The sequence below is a fragment of the Cervus canadensis genome, chromosome 2, assembly GCF_019320065.1.
Source record: "Cervus canadensis isolate Bull #8, Minnesota chromosome 2, ASM1932006v1, whole genome shotgun sequence".
Lineage (NCBI taxonomy): Eukaryota > Metazoa > Chordata > Mammalia > Artiodactyla > Cervidae > Cervus > Cervus canadensis.
Window position 1 is genome coordinate 84,917,334 of NC_057387.1, and position 20,028 is coordinate 84,937,361.

The 20,028-nt window shown below is 42.3% G+C and overlaps 1 protein-coding gene across 1 annotated transcript in view; it reads left to right on the top strand.

The window, feature by feature from the left end:
* The first annotated feature begins 2,143 nt into the window (after positions 1-2,143).
* PLPP3 (phospholipid phosphatase 3) overlaps positions 2,144-20,028 on the top strand; it is a 90,635-nt gene continuing 72,750 nt past the window's right edge. The window contains exon 1 of the mRNA XM_043461182.1: positions 2,144-2,884. Coding sequence (XP_043317117.1) covers positions 2,746-2,884 — 139 coding nt within the window. The 5' untranslated portion in view covers positions 2,144-2,745. The remainder of the gene's footprint in view (positions 2,885-20,028) is intronic.

The window sequence follows — 20,028 nt, forward strand, 5'->3', positions numbered from 1 at the left end:
AGTCATTCCATAGAGAGGGAAAAACAGACAGGAGATATAAAGGGAGGTAACTTAAAATTCAAATAATAGAACAGAGGACTCTACAGTGGGATTTAAGTGGCTGTGGCACTTACGATCCTCAGAGGACTTTTGATGCTCAGAGGAGGGAAAAATCAGAGAGGGCTGCTGAAGTCTCAGAGGCTTGTTTTTACTTTTCATCTGGGATTCCAAAGATGTAGTTTGGTGACTTAGAACTTTAAGGATGATTGTCATAACAAGGAGAGTGGGGTGGGCAAGGGTAGACACCAGAATCCCAGAGTTCCTTTTAGAATGTTAGTAACGGTGAAATTGACCTTGTATTGTTTCTGCTATTTTAACACGTCAGGAGGAAGCATTTCTCACTGTAAAGGTATCTAAGGGATTGGTTCTCTTAATTTCCCTGACTTTTACTTGCTGCTATTTGAATGGAGAATGCTGGGTCTAATCTGCAGCTAGATACCGCAGCTCCAAAACTGTCTTGGAGCTTCAATTACTCTCTCTTTCAGAAGACAACAATTTTGCCTCTCTTTGCCAATCTACTGGTTGCTATGCAGTCTAGACTTGAGCTTAATTCTGCAGGCACCAAACTCTGTGCGAGGTACCTGGGAGATGCTTCAGAGCTGATAATCTACAGAGGGCACTAGTCTTTACCAACTATAGCATCAAATCAGATTGTGATAAATGCTACGAGAGTGAAGTATTGAAGGAGAAGTTAATTCTATCCAGGGGTCAAGGAAGGGCTCAGAGAGAAGATGACATTTCAGACCGTAAAACAAGAGAAGCGTTTTGGTAGTTAGAGAAGGGATGGATGTGTATTACAGGCAGAAGAAGGACAGTGCATGGAGTGGGAAATGACAGTTGGAGAAAAGGCAAGGGCTGGTGGTGGCTGGATATAAGGTTACTGAACCCCATAACAAGTCACTATAAAAAAGAACATGATTAATATAATGTATAAAAAAGCTACAATATTTCTATTTCTGGATGTACAAAAAAAAAAAAAAAAAAGACACCTGGAAGGAATACCTATTTATGGTACTGTGTGTCCAGTTTTCCTATAGGCACTACAGAAGTTAAAAGGAAAGGCCCTTGCCTTGGAAATGTTTGTACTCTACCTGGAAGAAAAATTAAGAATTAAATAAATTTTAAAGTAAAATTAAAAATAAAGTAATTGAAAAGCATATAACAATCTCTAAGGCAAAGTATTAGATCACCCTCAAACTACCCCCCACCCCCTCACTCCCCCACCCCCACATAGTGGTACACGTAGGTAGGTTGGGGAGCCAGCTGATGTAGTGGAGGGCTTGGAACGCCTTCATCCTGGAAACAGGAGTAAAAATCACGATTAACACGTATATCTGGCACTGTTCTAGGCCCTGAGGTAGATTAGCTATTTAAGTCTTCACAATTCCTCTATTTTGGAGAAACACATTAACTTCAGTTTACATATCGGGAAATCGAAGCACAGAGCCGCGTCCAGGCCAGGATTTCAAACCACAGGTCTAATTCCAGAGTCCTGCAGTTCTTTTCCTGTTTCTATCCTCGGAATCCTGAGCTTCCCTGCCTGCAATGCAGGCGATGCAGGAGACGAGGGTTTGATGCCTGGGTCAGGGAGATCCCTTGCAGGAGGAAACTGGCTACCCACTCCGGTATTCTTGCCTGGAAAATTCCATGGACAGAGGAGCCTGGCGGCTGCAGTCCCGGGGTCCATACAGTCACAAAGAGTCAGACTCGATTGAGCATACATACACACATGCACCCTCAGATTTTACCCCAGTAAAAAATCTGGTGCTGGGAGTCAAGATCTTAAAAACAATTAAAAAAAAAAGATTTTTTTTTCCTTTGAATATTTTTGGGATAATACGATTCAAATCAAAATAAAGGCTTGAAAGCCCCAAACGTTTCATGGAGAAGAAACGCTTTCGAGCTGTACAGTCTAAACTTTTGCCTGACCCAAGGCCGGCAAGAAAATGTTTCTTTTTATGCTTTTTTCCCCCTCTCCTTTTGTGACAGTTCAGTATTTCTGAACGCTAGGGGCTCCCGGATTCTCTGGTTTGAGAGTAACTTTTCCTTTTAGGATTTTTTTTTTTTTTTTGGAAGGGGGTGGGGGAAAATGTGGCCTTAATTATCCTACGTCTTAGGCTGCTTAAGGAAGGGGCTGTGCTTTCAGAATCCCTTCTGAGCCAAGTAAGGAGGTCCCTCTCTTTCCCTCTCTCTTTTTTAAAAGGACCTCGTGCAATAAAAGTGCTGAAAACAAACCCTGGTGATCACAGCGGCAGCCGCGGCGGCAGCAGCAGCAGCAGAAAGAGGAGGAGGAGGAGAAAAGTTGGAGTCGCGGCAGCGCTCCGGGGTGGCTGGGCTCCGCTCAGCTCCGCTCCGCGCAGCTCCCATTCATTAAGCAACCAGGCGCGGAGGAAGGTGGCCGAGCGCCCGGGCTGCCCACTCGCGGCTTTGCGCACAGACACGCCAGCTCTGCGCGTTGCAACCAGCGCAGAGCTGCAGAACTTTCCCCTCGAGAAGTTGGCTCTTTTCACCCTGGACTTTCGAACAATTCGGGGTTGAGACAGGAAAAGCAGAGGAGCCTCAGGGGGAGCAGAAAACACCACCGCCTGCCTTTGGAAGCGGGCAGCGGGACGGCACTCTCCCGCCGCGCCCCGAGCAGCCTCGGCCGGGAGGCGATCCGAGCGTCTGGGTGTGTGGTTGCTGTCGCCGGGCGTCTTGACCAGCGCCATGCAAAACTACAAGTACGACAAGGCGATCGTCGCGGAAAGCAAGAACGGCGGCAGCCCGGCGCTCAACAACAACCCGAGGAAGGGCGGCAGCAAGCGGGTGCTGCTCATCTGCCTGGACCTCTTCTGCCTCTTCATGGGTGAGCCCGGCCCCTCTGTCCCTCGGGCCCTCGGCGCCCGGCGTGCGTCCCAGCTCGACTCGGGCTGCGCGCGGGGCGGCGTCTCCCGGACGCGCCGCGCAGTCCGCCTCGGGGGCCCCTGCAGGCTTCTCGGGGAGCCTTCGTGCGGCTCTCGGCCCCGGGGTCCCCGCCCTCTCGGTTCCCGCCGCCTCCCCGGCCTGTGGAGGAGTGTCGGGAGCGCTGTAGGCTTTCGCGGGCCACTTGGACACAGAGCCCTAAAAGCCGAGCCGCAGTTGGAAGCCCGGGCAGAATCCCACGAAAAGAGTGGGCTCGTCCCGTTAGGAAAGGGGAAGTCGATGGAACAGGGACCCGGAGCCGGCGTAGAGCTGGTTGGACATCCATCCAAGTAAGATGGATCTCCTGGAGCGCCGGGCTCCCGCCTGGAGAGCGCTGCCTTCTCCGGGCCGAATGTAAACATCCAGCCCTTCCGCTGAGACTGCCCTGGGCTTTTCACTTGCTGCTCTCCTGAACGCCCCCCAGGGGTTGGGAGGGTGCTCTCGAGGGGCTTGAAGCTTGGTGCCGACCCAACAGTCACTTTGAAAGCGTCTACTGTGTACCAGGTGATAGTTTTTACTGGCCCTCTCTGTGACTCGGTGCAGTACAAGCGAGGAGGTCCATTTCAGGGAGGAAACTGAGGCACTGGGAAAACTAGCCACCGTCCTGCATTGGGACCAGGATTAATTGTACTCCCGAAAAGTTGAGGCAGTAGCTTGCTTCTGTTTTCCAAACTATTTGGAAGTTACAGCTAGGAGTATAGGCAGTGGGGTGGGAGGGTCAGGAGGATTTATGAACTGCCCCCGGGGCGAGGGGTGGATATTGACAAGAATCTACAGGAGTTCCAAGGTTGAAGTCAGCTTATTTTTTTTTTTTTTTTTTTTTTTTTTTTAAGCGAATCCTGGTGAAATGGAAAGCGTGCAGGACTTGTCATCAGAACAGGGCCTCTCTGCCACTTGCTGAGTGTGCCACCTAACTGCCTCTTTGGCCTCAGTTTCCTTATCAATTGAGTGAGTGGGTTGAACTAGTTGCTCTCTGAGGCCCCTTCCTGCATTAAGAACTCGGATTTGGTCCAGGGGCTGTTCTGCCAACTCTGCTAACTGAAGAAACATCTGTGTTCCCAATTTCGTTCCCTTAAAATAGAACTCCTGCACAGGAGGTTCAAGTCCCCTTTGAATTGGATTTGTGCACGCAGAGTGTGCAAACCAGAGACTTCTTGGGCTGGAGTCCCAGGTCCCTGTGTTCATGACTCTGTAGCAGGGTCCTTAGTGAGGTCCATCTGTCTTGAGGTCGATTTGGCTTGACTGTCCATAGTGAATTTTCAGAGTCAAAGAAAGAAGAGACTCTTGGAGTTTAAATACAAGAATGGCCTTTAGATACCGGAGACAGCTGAAGGTCAGTTGTGCTCTGTGGAAGAGAAGAAAGGTGCCTGTGGTTCAGGTGGCAAATCCCATTCTCACCTCTTCATGTAAATTCAACATTAAGATGTTATGTAAAGGAGTTGTCACTGGGGGGCCCACCTTCCTGAAGGCAACTGACTTATGCACAGTGGGGAGATTAGCGCTTAAAGTCTCCTTGCCAAGCTATTGAATTTTTAAGAGATCCTCCCTGGTCCTGGGAGAGTACCTGGAACCCAGAAGCACACTGAAGCTGTTTGCTGTAAGCTTATCTGGGGGCTTCCAGTCTTCACTGGTGCGTTTTGTTGGTGGAAGGGTGAACTCTTTCTAGACTGTCTGTTGCCATGTACCCTCCTATCTCCTACTTGGTGGTTAGGGAAGCAGAGCTCAGGCAGTTTTGTTACTCTTCCCTCCGCTTTCCACTGATTTCAGAAGGCAATCCCAAGAGATGGTGTGTCTTATCAAAGGAAAAAGTGTGAAGGAATTTGCAGAAAGACACACCTATCAGCTATAGGTTAGCCAGGGACACACAAATCCCAAGATACTGATATGCATCGAAGGTATGAGTAAGGTGTACATTTGTGCATTTCAGCTATTCATCTGCCCCAACTCTCCCTGTGTCCCTTCCAAAGCTAATATTCTATACCTAGCTGTTTGTTAAGTTTATTCACTCTTGGCCTGTTCCAGCAAATGGTTTTGTTTACTGTCAAAAATGTTTATAAGATAATAGGATCTTTTATTTTACCATAAGAATCATACAGCTATCCATTTTAAGGGTACATGCCTTGCCATTAACATCATGTCAACCAAGTCATTTAAAAAGTGTCTCCCCTGTTCATAGACCAAATGACAATATCACTAATTTGATGCCTCTTGGCCTTCTTTAATAGGAAACACTGCAAGTTAAACATTTACTTGAGAAATTTATACAGGAGAACTCCCTTTGACATCCAAAAGAAAATTATTAACACAACATGTGATTTTAATATTCCACACATCACAGTCCTAAAAAATTGTTTATACTTGGTTCACTTTTTGCCTGGGACTGTCAGTCATGATTTAATTTTTATATAGTCTATTGATCATGTGGTCCGGATTACAAAGCCCTAATATGTGAAAAAGGGAGACACAGTTTTCTGTTTATTCTCTCACAGGAATATACACTAAGATTCCCCTCCTTGTGTCTGGAAAAAAATAAGAGGCAACGTGCAACATATGTGTTGTTACCTTTTTGGAATGTAAAATTCTTGGTGAAACAATAGAAGTCCACTCGCCTTTTGAGGGCGAAAGGAATCTGGTGTCAGAGAATCACCTCTGGGAGTTTATATCTCAGAAAATAGCTATCTTTGTCAATTATTGCTTATAAATATGGTTATGAATCTTTGCATAGTAGTTTTTCTGAAATCAATTTTGTTTTCCTTTTGGTTGCATAATATGGATGGCCTTCTGTTTTTTTAATGCAATGCTTTTGCTGTACCAGATTACAAGAGAGCAGCAGAGACCATTCCTATGCAAGGAGGAAGGAGCATCTTTTCTTTCTAAGCTCTATTAGACTCTTTGTCAAGTAAATTAGTTACGTACTTTTCACTGCAACTGATGAAGAGACTATCTCCATCTTATAAATGAGAAAACTGAGATTCACAGAAATCAATTTGAGTTGATCCCTAATCTTCAGCGGGCATGACTGGAGTTCATCCCCCTTCCCTCATCAGAAGAATCCTAAAACTCAGGTTATTAGAAAATTTTTAAAGCTCTTTTGGCAGAAAGCCAGGATTTCTCTGGTGGTTCAGTTAATAAAGAATCTGCCTGCAATGCAGGAGACCAGGGTTTGATCCCTGGGCTGGGAAAATCCCCTGGAGAAGAAAATGTCAACCCACTCGAGTATTCTTGAGTGGGAAATCTCATGGACAGAAGGAGCCTGGTGAGCTACAGTCTATGGGGTTGCAAAAAGTTGGACACAGTGAGCAACTAACACACACATACACTGCCCGTCCACATTTTCCAGCTAATTATTAGCAATGAAGCAGGTGGATAAAGGTGGTTCAGCTCTTCTGGTCAATGATATGGTCTCATTGCCCTAAGGCATTGCTTTGATTTGGGGCTGTTCTAACACTGAGTAATTCCCAAATTTTGAGGGTGCTTTTTTACCCCATGAGACAGTGGTTCCAAAGAAAGCACAAACAGCAGTGCATAACTGTAGTGCAAATGTGCGAATCTGGTAAATCTATGTGGAGCTTCTCTGCTTCATCTCATCTCTTCCATGTCTCTCTCCCCAGGTATTTACTGACTGCCTCCTCCCAGTCCGTGCATTTTGATAGGTGGGCAGAATCAGGTCTAGCTTTTTGTCACGGAGAAGGCAATGGCACCCCACTCCAGTACTCTTGCCTGGTAAATCCCATGGACGGAGGAGCCTGGTAGGCTGCAGTCCACGGGGTCGCTAAGAGTCGGACACAACTGAACGACTTCACTTTCATTTTTCACTTTCATGCATTGGAGAAGGAAATGGCAACCTACTCCAGTATTCTTGCCTGGAGAATCCCAGGGATGGGGTCGCACAGAGTCGGACACAACTGAAGTGACTTAGCAGTAGCAGTAGCAATAGCTTTTTGTCAAGGGCTCTGTTCAAGGTCCTTCATCTTCTGAGGTCAGTGAGCCCATCTGTGAGATGATGATCAGAGTAGCCACTCCATTACGTTACCATGAGCATCAGAGGAAATATTGGATGTGAAAATTATTTGTCATCTCTCAATACTTGGGCAAATGCAAAGGATTTATAACCCAGACCCCTAGATGAAACTTTCGTGGCTATGTTTATATGCTGTGTTTGAGGATCATAGGTAGATGAGACCATGAAACAAAAACTCAATAACAATATTATAGCAAAGACCACAAAGCATCCATGTCCAAAAGGAGAAGTTCACACTGGCCTAGTAGGTTGAAGACAGATGATTTTCATTCGTTGTTGATCTAAACTTTAGCTGAGAACGCGACCCCTAAAATTTAGCAGTATTTTGAGCCATCACATGTTCATAGTATATTCTGATCATGCTTTAGAGAAGGTTCTTGGTTCATAATTTTGAGCATTACTTTGCTAGCAGGTGAAATGAGTGCAGTTATGTGGTAGTTTGAAGACTGTTCCTCCTTGGACTTTTGATACTAGAAGGTGGGGTAACTGAGTTTGTGGTGGGGGTGGGAGATCTTTGAAGGAGCAGGTGTGAAGACTGTGCCTCCTTTGATTTTTGATACTAGAAGGTGGGGTAACTGAGTTTATGGTGGGGGTGGGAGATCTTTGAAGGAGCAGGTGTGAAGACTGTTCCTCCTTTGACTTTTGATACTAGAAGGTGGGGTAACTGAGTTTATGGTGGGAGTGGGAGATCTTTGAAGGAGCAGGTGCTCAGGCAGGTTTGGTTTGAAAGGCTTGGCTCCTCTGCCATTCCTCACCAGGAAACATGGTTAGTGAGGCAAAGAGAAAGAAACTCAAATGGGTAAAAATAGAGAATTTGGATAGTCAGCAACTATGCTCTTAACTTAGTGGTTCTAGAATGTTTTTGGACATTTCTTGATTTGCAGTTAAATGGCTGAAATAAAATTCTAGAACTGGCTCAGTCTATGGGATAAATAAAATTATCATGTATTATTAAACTCTTCACTTTTAATAGTGAAAGGGAGGCAATGTGATGTAGTGAAGAGGATGGGAGACTTGGAGCCAGAAGTTCAGGTTCCAGGGTGGCCAGTGCCAGCAGCTAGTTGTGTGGTTGTGGCAAGTTACTTTTTAATGGGTCTCAGTTTTTTCCGACAGTGAAATGACAGGTTGGGCGGGATGATGTCTAATGTCAAAAGCTGTCTTGTGACATTCCAGGACCGATTTCTAGTAGAGAAGAATGACACTTGGGTTTATTGAATGTCTACCTGGTACCTGATACTTGTGCTCTGCTTAGCTCTTGGTTGTATATTAGCTCAGGAAGTCACAAGAATAAGGGTCTAGGAATAGGAGCTCTGGTCTTTTACGGCCGTGTTGCTGTGTGACTTTGATAACCTTCCCTTGACTTTTGTGGGCCTGATTTCTTGATTATGATCACAAAAGAAAGGGATTAGACCCCTACTAGCACTAACGATTTTATGATTCTGTGCTGATAGATAACTGGTGTAGAAACCCAGAAACTGCTTCTCATAGATTGTTTATCAACAGTTGAATTTTTATGTTTTTGTATCAAAGTATTGCTGACAATTAGCTTGAACTGGGGTTCATTCTGAGGGATAAAGAGCATTATCTTTTCTTAGAGTTCATCCAATATGCTGAGAAACTGGCTAGTTTTTTTCCTGACCAGATGCGTCCTTTCACCTGCTTCCTAAAATTTATAGGAATTACAAGCAAACAAGGAAGCAAGCCCAACAGGTTTTTCCTTCTACTTTTTTTTTTTTAACTCTGCTGTTTTAGTCACTAAGTGTGTGCTTTTAATAATGCAGCAGATTTTGATAACTTAATCTACCACATGAACCAAAGAATTTAGAAATAGATTTTCACTTAATAACTAGTGAACCTTCTAGCCAAGAAGCATCCTGCACTGATTGGAATGAGAAGGGAGCCTCCATTTCGCAGGTAAGCCCTGCTGACTCTTCCAGGACAGTTGAAAACCTCTATTTCTTCATTGTCTGGATTGGCTAGTTTTTTTTTTTTTTTTCTCTTAGCTCTTTCATCCCTTTTTCTTGTACTTGATATATACTATAGGGGTATAGCTGTCTTTGTAGGAGACTGTTAAATTTAGAATTGGTGGCCTCTTCCACTTTTGATTTCCTGTCAACTTGAGATTCTTTCTTTTCCACTTCCCGTGCAGTTGTTTGGGCTGGCAAGCCCTGTTGTGCATCTCATGATGCTAATGGTGCCAAACCCCTGGGGCTGCTTCCCTGTTTAAAAAGTTTTATTAATGGAGACTCACTACCCTGGGTGTCAGTTCAACATGGTACAGATTATTTGGGGAGGGATAACTGTCAAGATTCCTGATATATCAGTACTTCATAGCCTCAGCTAATAAGGACACCTGTCTGGTGTGAAATATAGATTCTCAGGCTTCTTTCCAGAAGATTCAAATTCAGTATGCTCTGGACCACAGCCTAGGATTCTGTGTTTCATAAAAGCTTCTAGTGGTTCTTATCAGGCTAGATTTGAGAATCACTATTGTTTAATAGCTAGTGTCTTAATGGTGATTGAGAAAAAGCTATTGGTTCATAGAGAAGGATTAAATGTTCTGGCACTTTTTAAATTGTTAGGTTGTTTTTTTTTTTCTTTGTGGCCAGTACACCTGTCTTTTCCAATAAAAATGTTTAGGACGCCTAGAGATGATCATACTAAGTGAAGTGAGTCACTAAATAACATATGATAGTTCTCATATGTGGAATCTAATTTTAAAAAATGATACAAATGAACTTCTTGACAAAACAGAGACAAACTTGCAGATGTTGAAAACAAACTTACCAAAGGGGAACTGTCTGGGCAGCAGAAGGCGGGACAAATCAGGAGCTTGGGATGAACCTATACACACACTATAATATATGAGATAGATAACCAACAAGGACCAACTATATAGCACAGGAAACTCTACTCAATATTCTGTGATAACCTACATAAGAAAAGAGTCTAAAAAATGAATATGTATATATGTATAACTGAATCACTTTGCTGTACATCTGAAACTAGGACAATATTGTAAATCAACTATACTCCAATAAAATTAAGAAAAAGATATTCAAGATTTTTAGAATTCTTTCAAAAGGAAAAATTACCACTGGGTGCTTGCCTGAAAGTCTCCTGTGATTTTTAGTGCAAGGACTTGGTGAATGTGAAAGTGTCCAAGTCTATGCAACCCTATGGACTGTAGCCCACCAGGCTCCTCTGTCCATGGGCTTCTCCAGCAAGAATACTGGAGTGGGTTGTCATTTCCTAATCTGGGGAATCTTCCCCATCCAGGGCTTGGTGGTGTCTCCTAATTGCTGAGAATCTTGGATTTTTACTTATTTTTAAACTGAGTTCTCTGTAGTGCACTTATTGAAGGCCAAGTAACCACTTTGGATAAATGAAGTGTAAACTCTATAAATATTTTCTTTTGAGATATTTAAGTTCGTTGTGTGTGAGTAAAAAGTAAAATGAATGAATTAGATTTCTAAAGAGAGCCTTTAAGAAATCAAAGTTAGCTTGGCAGAGTACTGGAGAAACAGTGCAAGCTTTGGATTCACCCAGAGCTGGGTGACAGAATCCTGACAGAATGTCATCTGCACATGTGACTTGGACAAAAACTGTTTAATCTTTCAGGCCTTAGTTTCCTCATCTGTAAAATACAAAAGCAAACCTCATGACACTCGTGTATGGTGCAGCTTAGATGATATCATAAATCTGAAACTACTTGGAAAAGTTTAAAAGCACTAAATCATTATTGGGTAGTATGTGGCTATTATTATTCATAGTAATAGAATTTTCCTTTTCTTCCCACTGTTCTTACTCCTCAATAGTTCTATGAAATCTTCTTTAATGTTTTGGTTGCAAAGTTGCCTGAAATATATTAGCGGAAACAATTGTGAAGAGAATCTAAGAAAAAGCCAGACAGGGAATACAAGTGTTTTCTATTAGCCAGAGGAGAGCAGTGGCAGGTTTGGGGAAAGTCAATGTGTGGGAACCTCAAGAGCCTTTGGTGGTTACTTTCTTCTCCTCTGGAAGTGACATGGCCATATCACTTTAAGGGAAAGACAGATACACCTTAGGAAGGCTGGGACGAAGTTTGGACAAAGGGTCTGTCTTAGGGTTAACTCTTACATGTGTCTTTTGAAAGCCCGGGGGGCGGGGGGAAATCTAACTAAAAAGAGCAGCCGTGTTTGAAAATAATAGAAATGCTTGACGTCCAGGGCACTCTCCATGTCTCTTGAGGAAGGGAATAACTGTGATAATGATTATATTTATTGTTCATGCCAACCATGTGCTATAGATATTAGATACTTTTAGAAAGGAGGAAACTGCAGTTCAGAGAAGTTAAGTAACTTGAACAAGAGCACCCAGCTAATAAGGAGTCACTAAATTTTCCAGAACTCTTGTCAGCTTACCTTGCTGCCCACTTTCCAATGCAGTTTATGCAATGAAGGCTCCCTCTTTCTATTCCATTCCATTTCATTTATGTCCATTTTATTGGGTCCACATATGTGCAAATGTGTTCTGCAGGCCCAATATTGCTTCTGTTTTATGTCTTAGTTCTTCAACCAGAAGGCATGTGGGATCTTATCTCCCCAACCAAGGACTGAACCCGTACCCTCTGCATTGGGAGGCAAAGCCTTAACCACTGGACCACCAGGGAAGTCCCAATATAGGACACAAATATGGGTCTTAATGCAAGGATCATATTGGACAGCAAAGGGGACAGAGTTATATAGAGATAGCTGCTGAACAGCTTGGCGTATGCTGACAAGCCTGTCTGTGGACAATAAAGAAAATTCCATCAGAGCAATTTTTCAGTGCCTAGATTTGTGGACACTTTAGAATTTGAAAGTACCTTGAGGATTTCATTATCAACAATACTGAGATCATTTTTCTGTCTCAGTCAGAAAAATAGGCCTCTTTGAACAGGGGACAGGTAGGAGATCTGAGGAGGAAGCACAGGCTCTGGAGACAGACAGGTGGGAGTTTGCTCATGGTTATAAGCTGTACACCCTTGGGCAAGTTGTGACTGTCTCTGAGGTCTCTGCTTTCTCACCTATGAATGGGATAGTATGCACTGGGGACCTGCGAGGGGATGCCTGGTATAGTGCATGGCGCTGGGCACTCACAGCTGCGGTTGTCATTGTCACCACGTCCTAGTCAATGCTCTTCACATAGGAAGACTTGGAGGCTTGGACTGGTTAGTAGTCGTGCAGTGAAGGAGCAGGGCCTGGAACCAGTGCCTCTTTACCATTTTGTTTTTCTGGTGTGTCCTTGTCAGTTTGAAACTTGATATCATCTATGAGGTAGTTCTCCAGAGAGCTCTATTCTCATTTTTCTCTTCCCTGGGTCAATTAAAAGCGGAACAAGACAAACAGGTTTAACTTTTTAATCCAAATCAGAGGATGATAGTTGAGTGAGGCTAGAGACACGTGGTGCAGATTTGAAGGACTAGGCAATTTTTTTTTTCATATATCACTTTTCTTCAAACTGGCCCTTGTTCTAGAAAGTGCTTATTACCAAAGATCACTGCTGACTGATTTGGGCTTGAACAGGCACCGTCTTTTTCAAATGATGTGTCTCAGGAAAGGAGAAAGAGAAGCCAATGTTTTCAAAGTGTTTGCTTTTGACTGAGGAGGAAACTGAGTCTCGGATGAAATAATTTCCTCAAGGTCATGCATGAGTTGATGGTCCCCACATTCAAAAGAAGGCTAGGTCCGTTTCTCTGACATCCTTGTAAAACTATTCTTCCCTGAAGTCCAAGTTAAATTATAAATGATCTGCATTAAAATTCCCAAATTTAAAACAAACTGAACCAAACAACACACATAAGATCCAACTGGCAACTTATGAAAGGAACTTGATGATTTCTGTGTGCTTTTAAACTATACATTGCAATCAGAGTATTGGTGGGAAGTGTGTTTTTGAGGTTTGTCACAAATTAACAAAATTATATGCCTAGAGAGTTTTGCAGAGAAATGCAAATCAGTGTAAGCGCCTTGTCATAATAAGCAGTATGCTTTGGTTCCTGTTTATGTGTCCTTAAAGCATATAATACACATGATTATTGACATGAAGGAAGCTGTTCTCATTGACAGTTTCTTTATATCTGGCCCCCGAATTAGTTTGTGGCATCAATCTGTATAATTACTAGAGAACCTATTTAATTTTTATGTTTATACTTGTCTTTCAAGTTTGTCTTATCTTCTGCAGTTGTTTCCTGAGCATCCACTATGTGCAACCCCCCTCAGTCCCTTCTTCCTCTAGGTTTGGGTCAGGTGGTAGGGTTCCTTGCACTTCAAAAACTCCCAGATTGGGAATGAGTACAGACTTTTTCATAATTTCACACATTTAGTGCCACTGGCTTGGGAGTAAGTGTGGGGCTATAGCTGCACAAGGAAAAGCAATGAATTTGCCTGAGGGCATGGAGCTGGGTGTTGCTAGAGAAATAATAGCCCACATTATACAGAGTAGAGAAGGAAATGGCAAAACCCACTCCAGTATTCTTGCCTGGAAAATCCCATGGACTGAGGAGCCTGGTGGGCTACAGTCCGTGGGGTTGCAGAATTGGACACAACTCAGTGACTGAGCACACATAGAGTGGGAGAGAGTAGCAGGGGAAGCAACGGATGCTGAGACTTGGAAACAGGAACATGTTTGGGAAGGGTGAGTGGTTGCAGGACGGAATGTAAGTGGTGCGTACTTGCATTGAGTTGGGGGAATAGAGGATGTTGGGAATGAGGCTGGAGAGATGGTTAGGAGCCAGGTTAAAAAGGAGAGTTATAAATGGCAGGCTGCTAAAGGACTTGAACTTTATTTTGGAGGACCAGCAAATGAAGTCATATTTTTGTTTTCATTTTCTTTTTATTGTGGAAAATTTCATATAGAAACCAAATTCAGTATATACCTAGGATCTGGGTCATAGGGCAACTCCATGCTTAACTTTTTAAGGACCTGCCAAACTGCTTTTCCATAGTAGCTGCATCAATTTAGAAGTATTGTAAGGTTAGTTAAAATGTGTAAGGAAAAAAAATTGCAAAAGTTTTACAGGCAACCTTTGGAATTAACATATTCCTGAATAGTTTTTAAGAGGGGGTGAATTTACTCTGATTTGTGTTTGAGATCTTTGGATTTGAGGAGAGGGAAACTGGAGGCCAAGGAGGGAGATCAGTTGAGAGACAGATGAATCTGAGTTACTGGGGACAGAGAGGAGAAGGATGGGTGAAGAAGGAGATTAAAGGAAATTGGGGAGGGGTAAGGTGGAGGGGGTGGGAGGATGGTGGTGGGGTTCCTGATCTCCTGGTTGGGAGCCTCTGAACCATGGTAATGCCCCTCCCTCCACAAACACTTTAAATGCAGTGGTTGTAGAAGACTTATGAAACCCATATTATAATAGGATTAGTAAATGCTTCTTTATATTCATAGCCTTATTAAAAGATGAGGCTATAAAATATATATATATATATATATATATATATATATATATATTTTTATTTATCTATTTGCTCTGGAATTTTTAAATTTCTCAAATGCCCCTTAAAATAAGTAGATCATTAGAAATCCTCTTGGTTTAGGGAAACAGTTTTCCATGGGTTATATGGTATTTTTAAAAGTTTTACTGAGACCCAATTTACATACCATAACATTAATTCATTTAAAGTGTTCAATTCACTGGCTTTTAGTGTATATTCACAGAGTTAAGCAACCATCACCACAATAAATTTTAGAAATTTTTTTAAATCACTGCAACAAGAAACAAAAACTGTACCTGTTAGCTGTCACTCCACATTTACCCTCCTCCTTCCTCATCCCGTAGCAACTGCTTATCAACTTTCTATTTCTTTGCCTTTCACTCAGCATAATATTTTCAAGGTTCATCCATATAGTGGCATGTATGTTCAGCTTGAATCAGTACTTCATCTACTTTTATTGCCAAGTAACATTCCATTATATGGACATACCACATTTGGTTTATACATCTGTTGGTTGCTGGAGCATTGGGTTATTTACCCTTTTTGGCTATTATGAATAGAGCTGTTATAAACATTCATATACAGATTTTTGTATAGACACAGAATTTCAATACTCACGGGTAAATGTACCTGGGAATAGATATGCAGGATGATATGGTAACTCTGTGTCTAACTTTTTGAGGAGCTGCCAAACTATTTTCCATAGTGGCTGTACCATTTTATCAATAGAGGTGTCTTAAGATTAATTAAGATATATATGGGAAAAAATGCAAAAGTTTTACTGAAGACCTTTGGAATTAACATATTTATGAAAACCCTATAATGTTGCTTTGTATGTCAGAGAATTTTTCACAAAGAAAGTTTTCAACAGTTTAGCAGTGTCACTGGGTTTAAGATGAGTGAATGAAGAATAATGAAACTGCTTGAGGAATAGCTGGGTGGTCAGCTAGACCCATTCACCCACTGAGTAACATACTTCCAGAAACTAGAGTGTGACAAGCAGAATCCTGCTTCAGTAAAATGAAAAGCAGCCTTGGATCTTCAGAGTACCCTGAAAACAGTTAAAAGTACAAATGTTGAAATCTATATATTCCTTGGATTTGCTTTATGATATTTTTAGGACCATGAAATAGAACTGTAGGTCCTGATAAGACTGATTTCTTTTTTCCCATCCTTTCCCCACTGGAGATACAGCTGTATATGTGATTGTCTCTCAGAAACTAAAATTACAGTCCATCTTTTAGATTTATGTGCTGGACACTGGGTGATATTAGAGTATAAGACACAAGGACAAATCCTTAGAAATTGGTTGGAATTGAAAATTACAGTGCAGATTAAGCTATAAGTTAATGAAAAATTAAACCACATACAATTCAAGAGGGTGAGGAAAAGGCACTCAGCCTTTAATATTAGGAACTTTAGATGGTGTTTCACTTGATCTTTCCAATCACAGAATAAGGTAGATGTCAATAACTGGTTTTGCAACTCAGAGAGGGTAAATGATTTGCCCAAGTTCACACAACTAATATGTGTTAGGCTTGGGGTTTGGACTCAAGCCTGACTAAATAATGACAGTTGCTAACATTTACTGAGTGCAAGTATGTACCTCTCCCTGGGCTATGCAGGGTGCAGGCATTCTCTTATTTAATCCTCCCAATATGCCTATGAAGTCTTTATTATTATTATCTGCATTCACAGAATTGAGGTTCAGAGATATTAGAAATAACTTAACAAAAGTTATGAGCAGATGAGTTTGAGTGGGGGTCAGACCTGAGAAGTCCGCCTCATGAGGCCATTCTTAAACAATAGGTTCTCCTGCTTTTGTTCTTCTATTTCTGAAGTTCAAGTTTCCCCCACTGTTCCCTGCCAACTTTCATGTCAGTAACACATGAAAAATTGTCCAAAATGAATTAGTCTTGTGATCCTTACCCTGGGTTCTCTGGACCCGTCAAGGTCAATTAGGGCAATTACAGGGCATCTCGTGCTCTTTTCAGAAGTTCAAAAATATCTAACATGTATTGCACATTTTTCAATGATTAACTTGCCTAGGTTAACTGAGAGCGTTGGCCTCTGCCTGGACTGGTCAAAGCACTGGCTTTCTGTGCTTGTGATTTGAGTGTGGAATGACACCTGGCAGATCACTCTGGTCTTGCTGGTTATTTCCACTCTTTAGGAGATGTGATTGGCACTTCCCACGCTTTGATTAACAGAAGTAGAGAAATGACTTAAATGTAGTTTACCTGGTAAATAAGATGTCATAGAGAGTCATGGAAGAATGGCAAGGGATCTTTGGTGGTGAAAATGTTGAACATTCTAGAATGGACAGGCAGCTCTGTGGATAGTGGACACTGATTAAATGCCAGGTGTCTTCTTTTGAAGCAGCCGTTTGTATTGCTATCAAAGGGAGGAACTTCTGGCAGGCTGAGATTTTAAAATATTTCCAAAGGTGTCACCAACTTATAGTAGTCCTCCCTTAATCTGCTGTTTCCTTTTCCATGTTTTCGGTTACCCTTGGTCTGAAAATATTAAGTGGAAAATTCCAGAAATAACTCAAAAGTTTCAACTTGCACACAGTTTGAGTAGTGTGATCAAATCTCTCGCTAGGATCCCCAGCTGTCAACATGGGCTGCTACTGACCTCCAGCCATTCATGTTATGTCTTGATGATCCACAATCACCCAACGCAGATGGTCCTGCTCCTGACGTAAGACCAGAAGGTCAATAGTAGCTTAATTCTGTGTCAAACTTTATCTTATCATGTAGGTGTTGTATCATCTTACATCATTGCAAGAAAAAGGGTGTCTATAGTACAAGCAGATATTTTGACAGAGAGAGACCACATTCACATAACTTTTATTGTAGTATATTATCATAATTCTATTTTATTATGTTATTGTTGTTAATCTTGTCCTGTGCAAAATTTATAAACTTTCTCATAGCAAGGTATATACAGGAAAATTCATAGTACTTATATTGTTCAGTACTGTCCACAGTTTCAGGGACCCACTGGACCGTGTTAAGTCGCTTCAGTTGTGTCTGACTCTTTGTGACCCTATGGACTGTAACCCGCCAGGCTCCTCTGTCCATGGTTGCCATGCCCTTCTCCGGGGGATCTTCCCAACCCAGGGATCAAACCCGGGCCTCCCACAGCGCAAGCAGACTCTTTACCATCTGAGCCACCAGGGAAGCCCCAGAGGTCTCAGAAGTCTCCCCCCAAAATAGGAAGGCTACTGTACTAGAATCTTGTGTTTAGCAGCCTTCTCATTTAAATCTCTTTAAAGAGAGTGGCTTCAATGACACAGAAGGAGAGATGATGGTCCCACTCTTTGGATCGTCTGTACTGTAGGCATGGCGTGAATGCAGACTTCTCTGGGGCCGGCTGGGAAATTAAAGTATACTTCTCGGGTCAAAGCATTCAAAATACAGAGTTTTCAATCTCAGGGGAAAATAAGCCCTCTTGATTTTAGGTTTAATTTTCCAAAGGCCAACTGATGGAGTTGAAGAACCTTTAATTATAATTTTGCTTTACATTGGTTTTTTGTAGTTGTGTTGGCCTCAGCTGTGAAATCCAAACATTTATTGTTAATTAATAATACCTTTCACTGAATAGTGCTACCAAATGATAATGTGTGCATTAGATAATTTGAATGTAAATATTCTTTTTTCCCTCAGTTCATTTTTCTTTTTCTAGCTCTTAAGCTCCCCAGCCCTGTAAAGCCCACAGAAAAATATACCCAAACCACCCTACTGAGGAGGTCATTTTCCAGATGTCAACATGAAAAAGGCTGGGAAAGGAACATTTTTGAACCTTTCCACTATAGTCAGGCACATTCCCATATCTCATCAAAGTCTGCAACGGTGAAGGGAAGATATTACTGTAACTGATTTTACAGATGTGGCAGTTGCCCTTGGGAAAGGTCGAGGAGTTTGTTGGGGATCCTGTATTTAGAAAATGGTGGAACGCCTGGGATAAGAACCAACCAACACCTATGTGGACTCTTTCCTCCTGTGGTGAAGACTGGCATTGAAATTTGCACTGGCTGCTATTTTCAATAATAAGCATATGAAGAGCCCACAAACCGGCCAGAAAGTTTTAAAGTAAAATGACCAGGCCTTGTGAAGTATTCAAGTATATTTGGGGGTTAAAGCATTTTGCCCATTTTACTATTGTTTGTTTCTTTGTAAATTCCTGTAGGGTAGAGATTAGACTCAAAAACCTCTGGGCTGGAAGTGGGAAGGGCATGAACTAAGAACATCTATCTCCATTGCAGGCAGTCATGCAAGGGGCTGGTTAACCTGATTGAATTTCACAGCAGCCTATGGAGGAGGGTGTCAGAGTTCATTTCAGTTCTCTCAGAACCTGGTTAGCCCTACCTGTCTCAACTCTTTTTGGTGGGTGGTATATTAATAATTCAGCTAGTTCATCACTAGCGGAGATTGTTTACTAAGATTCCAGGGGTACTGCTTTGCTAGAATCTACTTGGAGCTGGTAGCTTGGACCATGTATCCACTTTGATTGAAAATATGTCACAGAGCATCCCAACTCCAGTTCTGCAGAACTTGTGACGAAAAGGGGAAAAGCCGTGGCAGGGGAATACTTTGCTGATTTTGTATAGGAAGGGAATGACTTTTCTTCATGCAAAGGGATAGGAACCTCAGATGATATTGTTAATTCTTCTTATTGGCCTTCTGCAAAGGAGTTAAAAAGGCCGAGAAATGCAACATTTTGAGTGCAGCAGCTTACACTTGGGTTAGAGGCTCTGTGTATTTCCCAGGCTATTGTAGGGCTCCTATTCAGCTGGGATTTGAATGGAGTGTGATTTGCATGAGAGCAAGTGTATAAAGTAGGTCTTTTTTTCCCTTTCCTCAAAGAAGTTTTGTGGCATTTCTTTTTCTGACAGAGTTGGCATGAAGCTTTGACAAACACAGAGCCATGGAAAAGTTAAACAGGACTGAGAGCAAGCCCATTTTGTACAGATCCTTCACACTTAGAATGCAGAGCAGCAGGCAGGAGGCAGCTCAGATCATAGGAGGCATGGCAGGGGCTGATTGACTGCTGTGAACTGGTGATGAATGGGAAGCGCTCGTAGGACCAATGGGAAAATGGATCATTGCCTATTTACCATTCTTTGTGGTTGGGGGAAGCTACAGATGAGAACATTCCTGGGACTCAGCTGGCTATCTTATCTATCCTTCAGTATTTATTGAGATAAATACAAAGAGATAACAAAGAAATACTAAGAGGTGGATCCTGCCCTCAAGGGGTAGGTAAGAAGATGAGAAGGGAGACACACATTCATTCTTGGGGAATACATGACCAGGTGTCTTGAGCTGATCATTAAATGAAAGTTTAAAAATAGGAGGTCTATGAGGCAGCTCCATGCTGATCCTGGGCTGTGTTCCCAGCTTTGCTGTATTAGTTGGGTGATAGAATGGAGATGATGATTCATTCCTTGCCTACTTCATGAAGCTCTTGAGACCAGGAGTATGGTATTATGTTTATATAAGGACAACGCTTTGAAACTGTAAAGTCATATTTGTACAATGGATATAAATGTATGTGCAT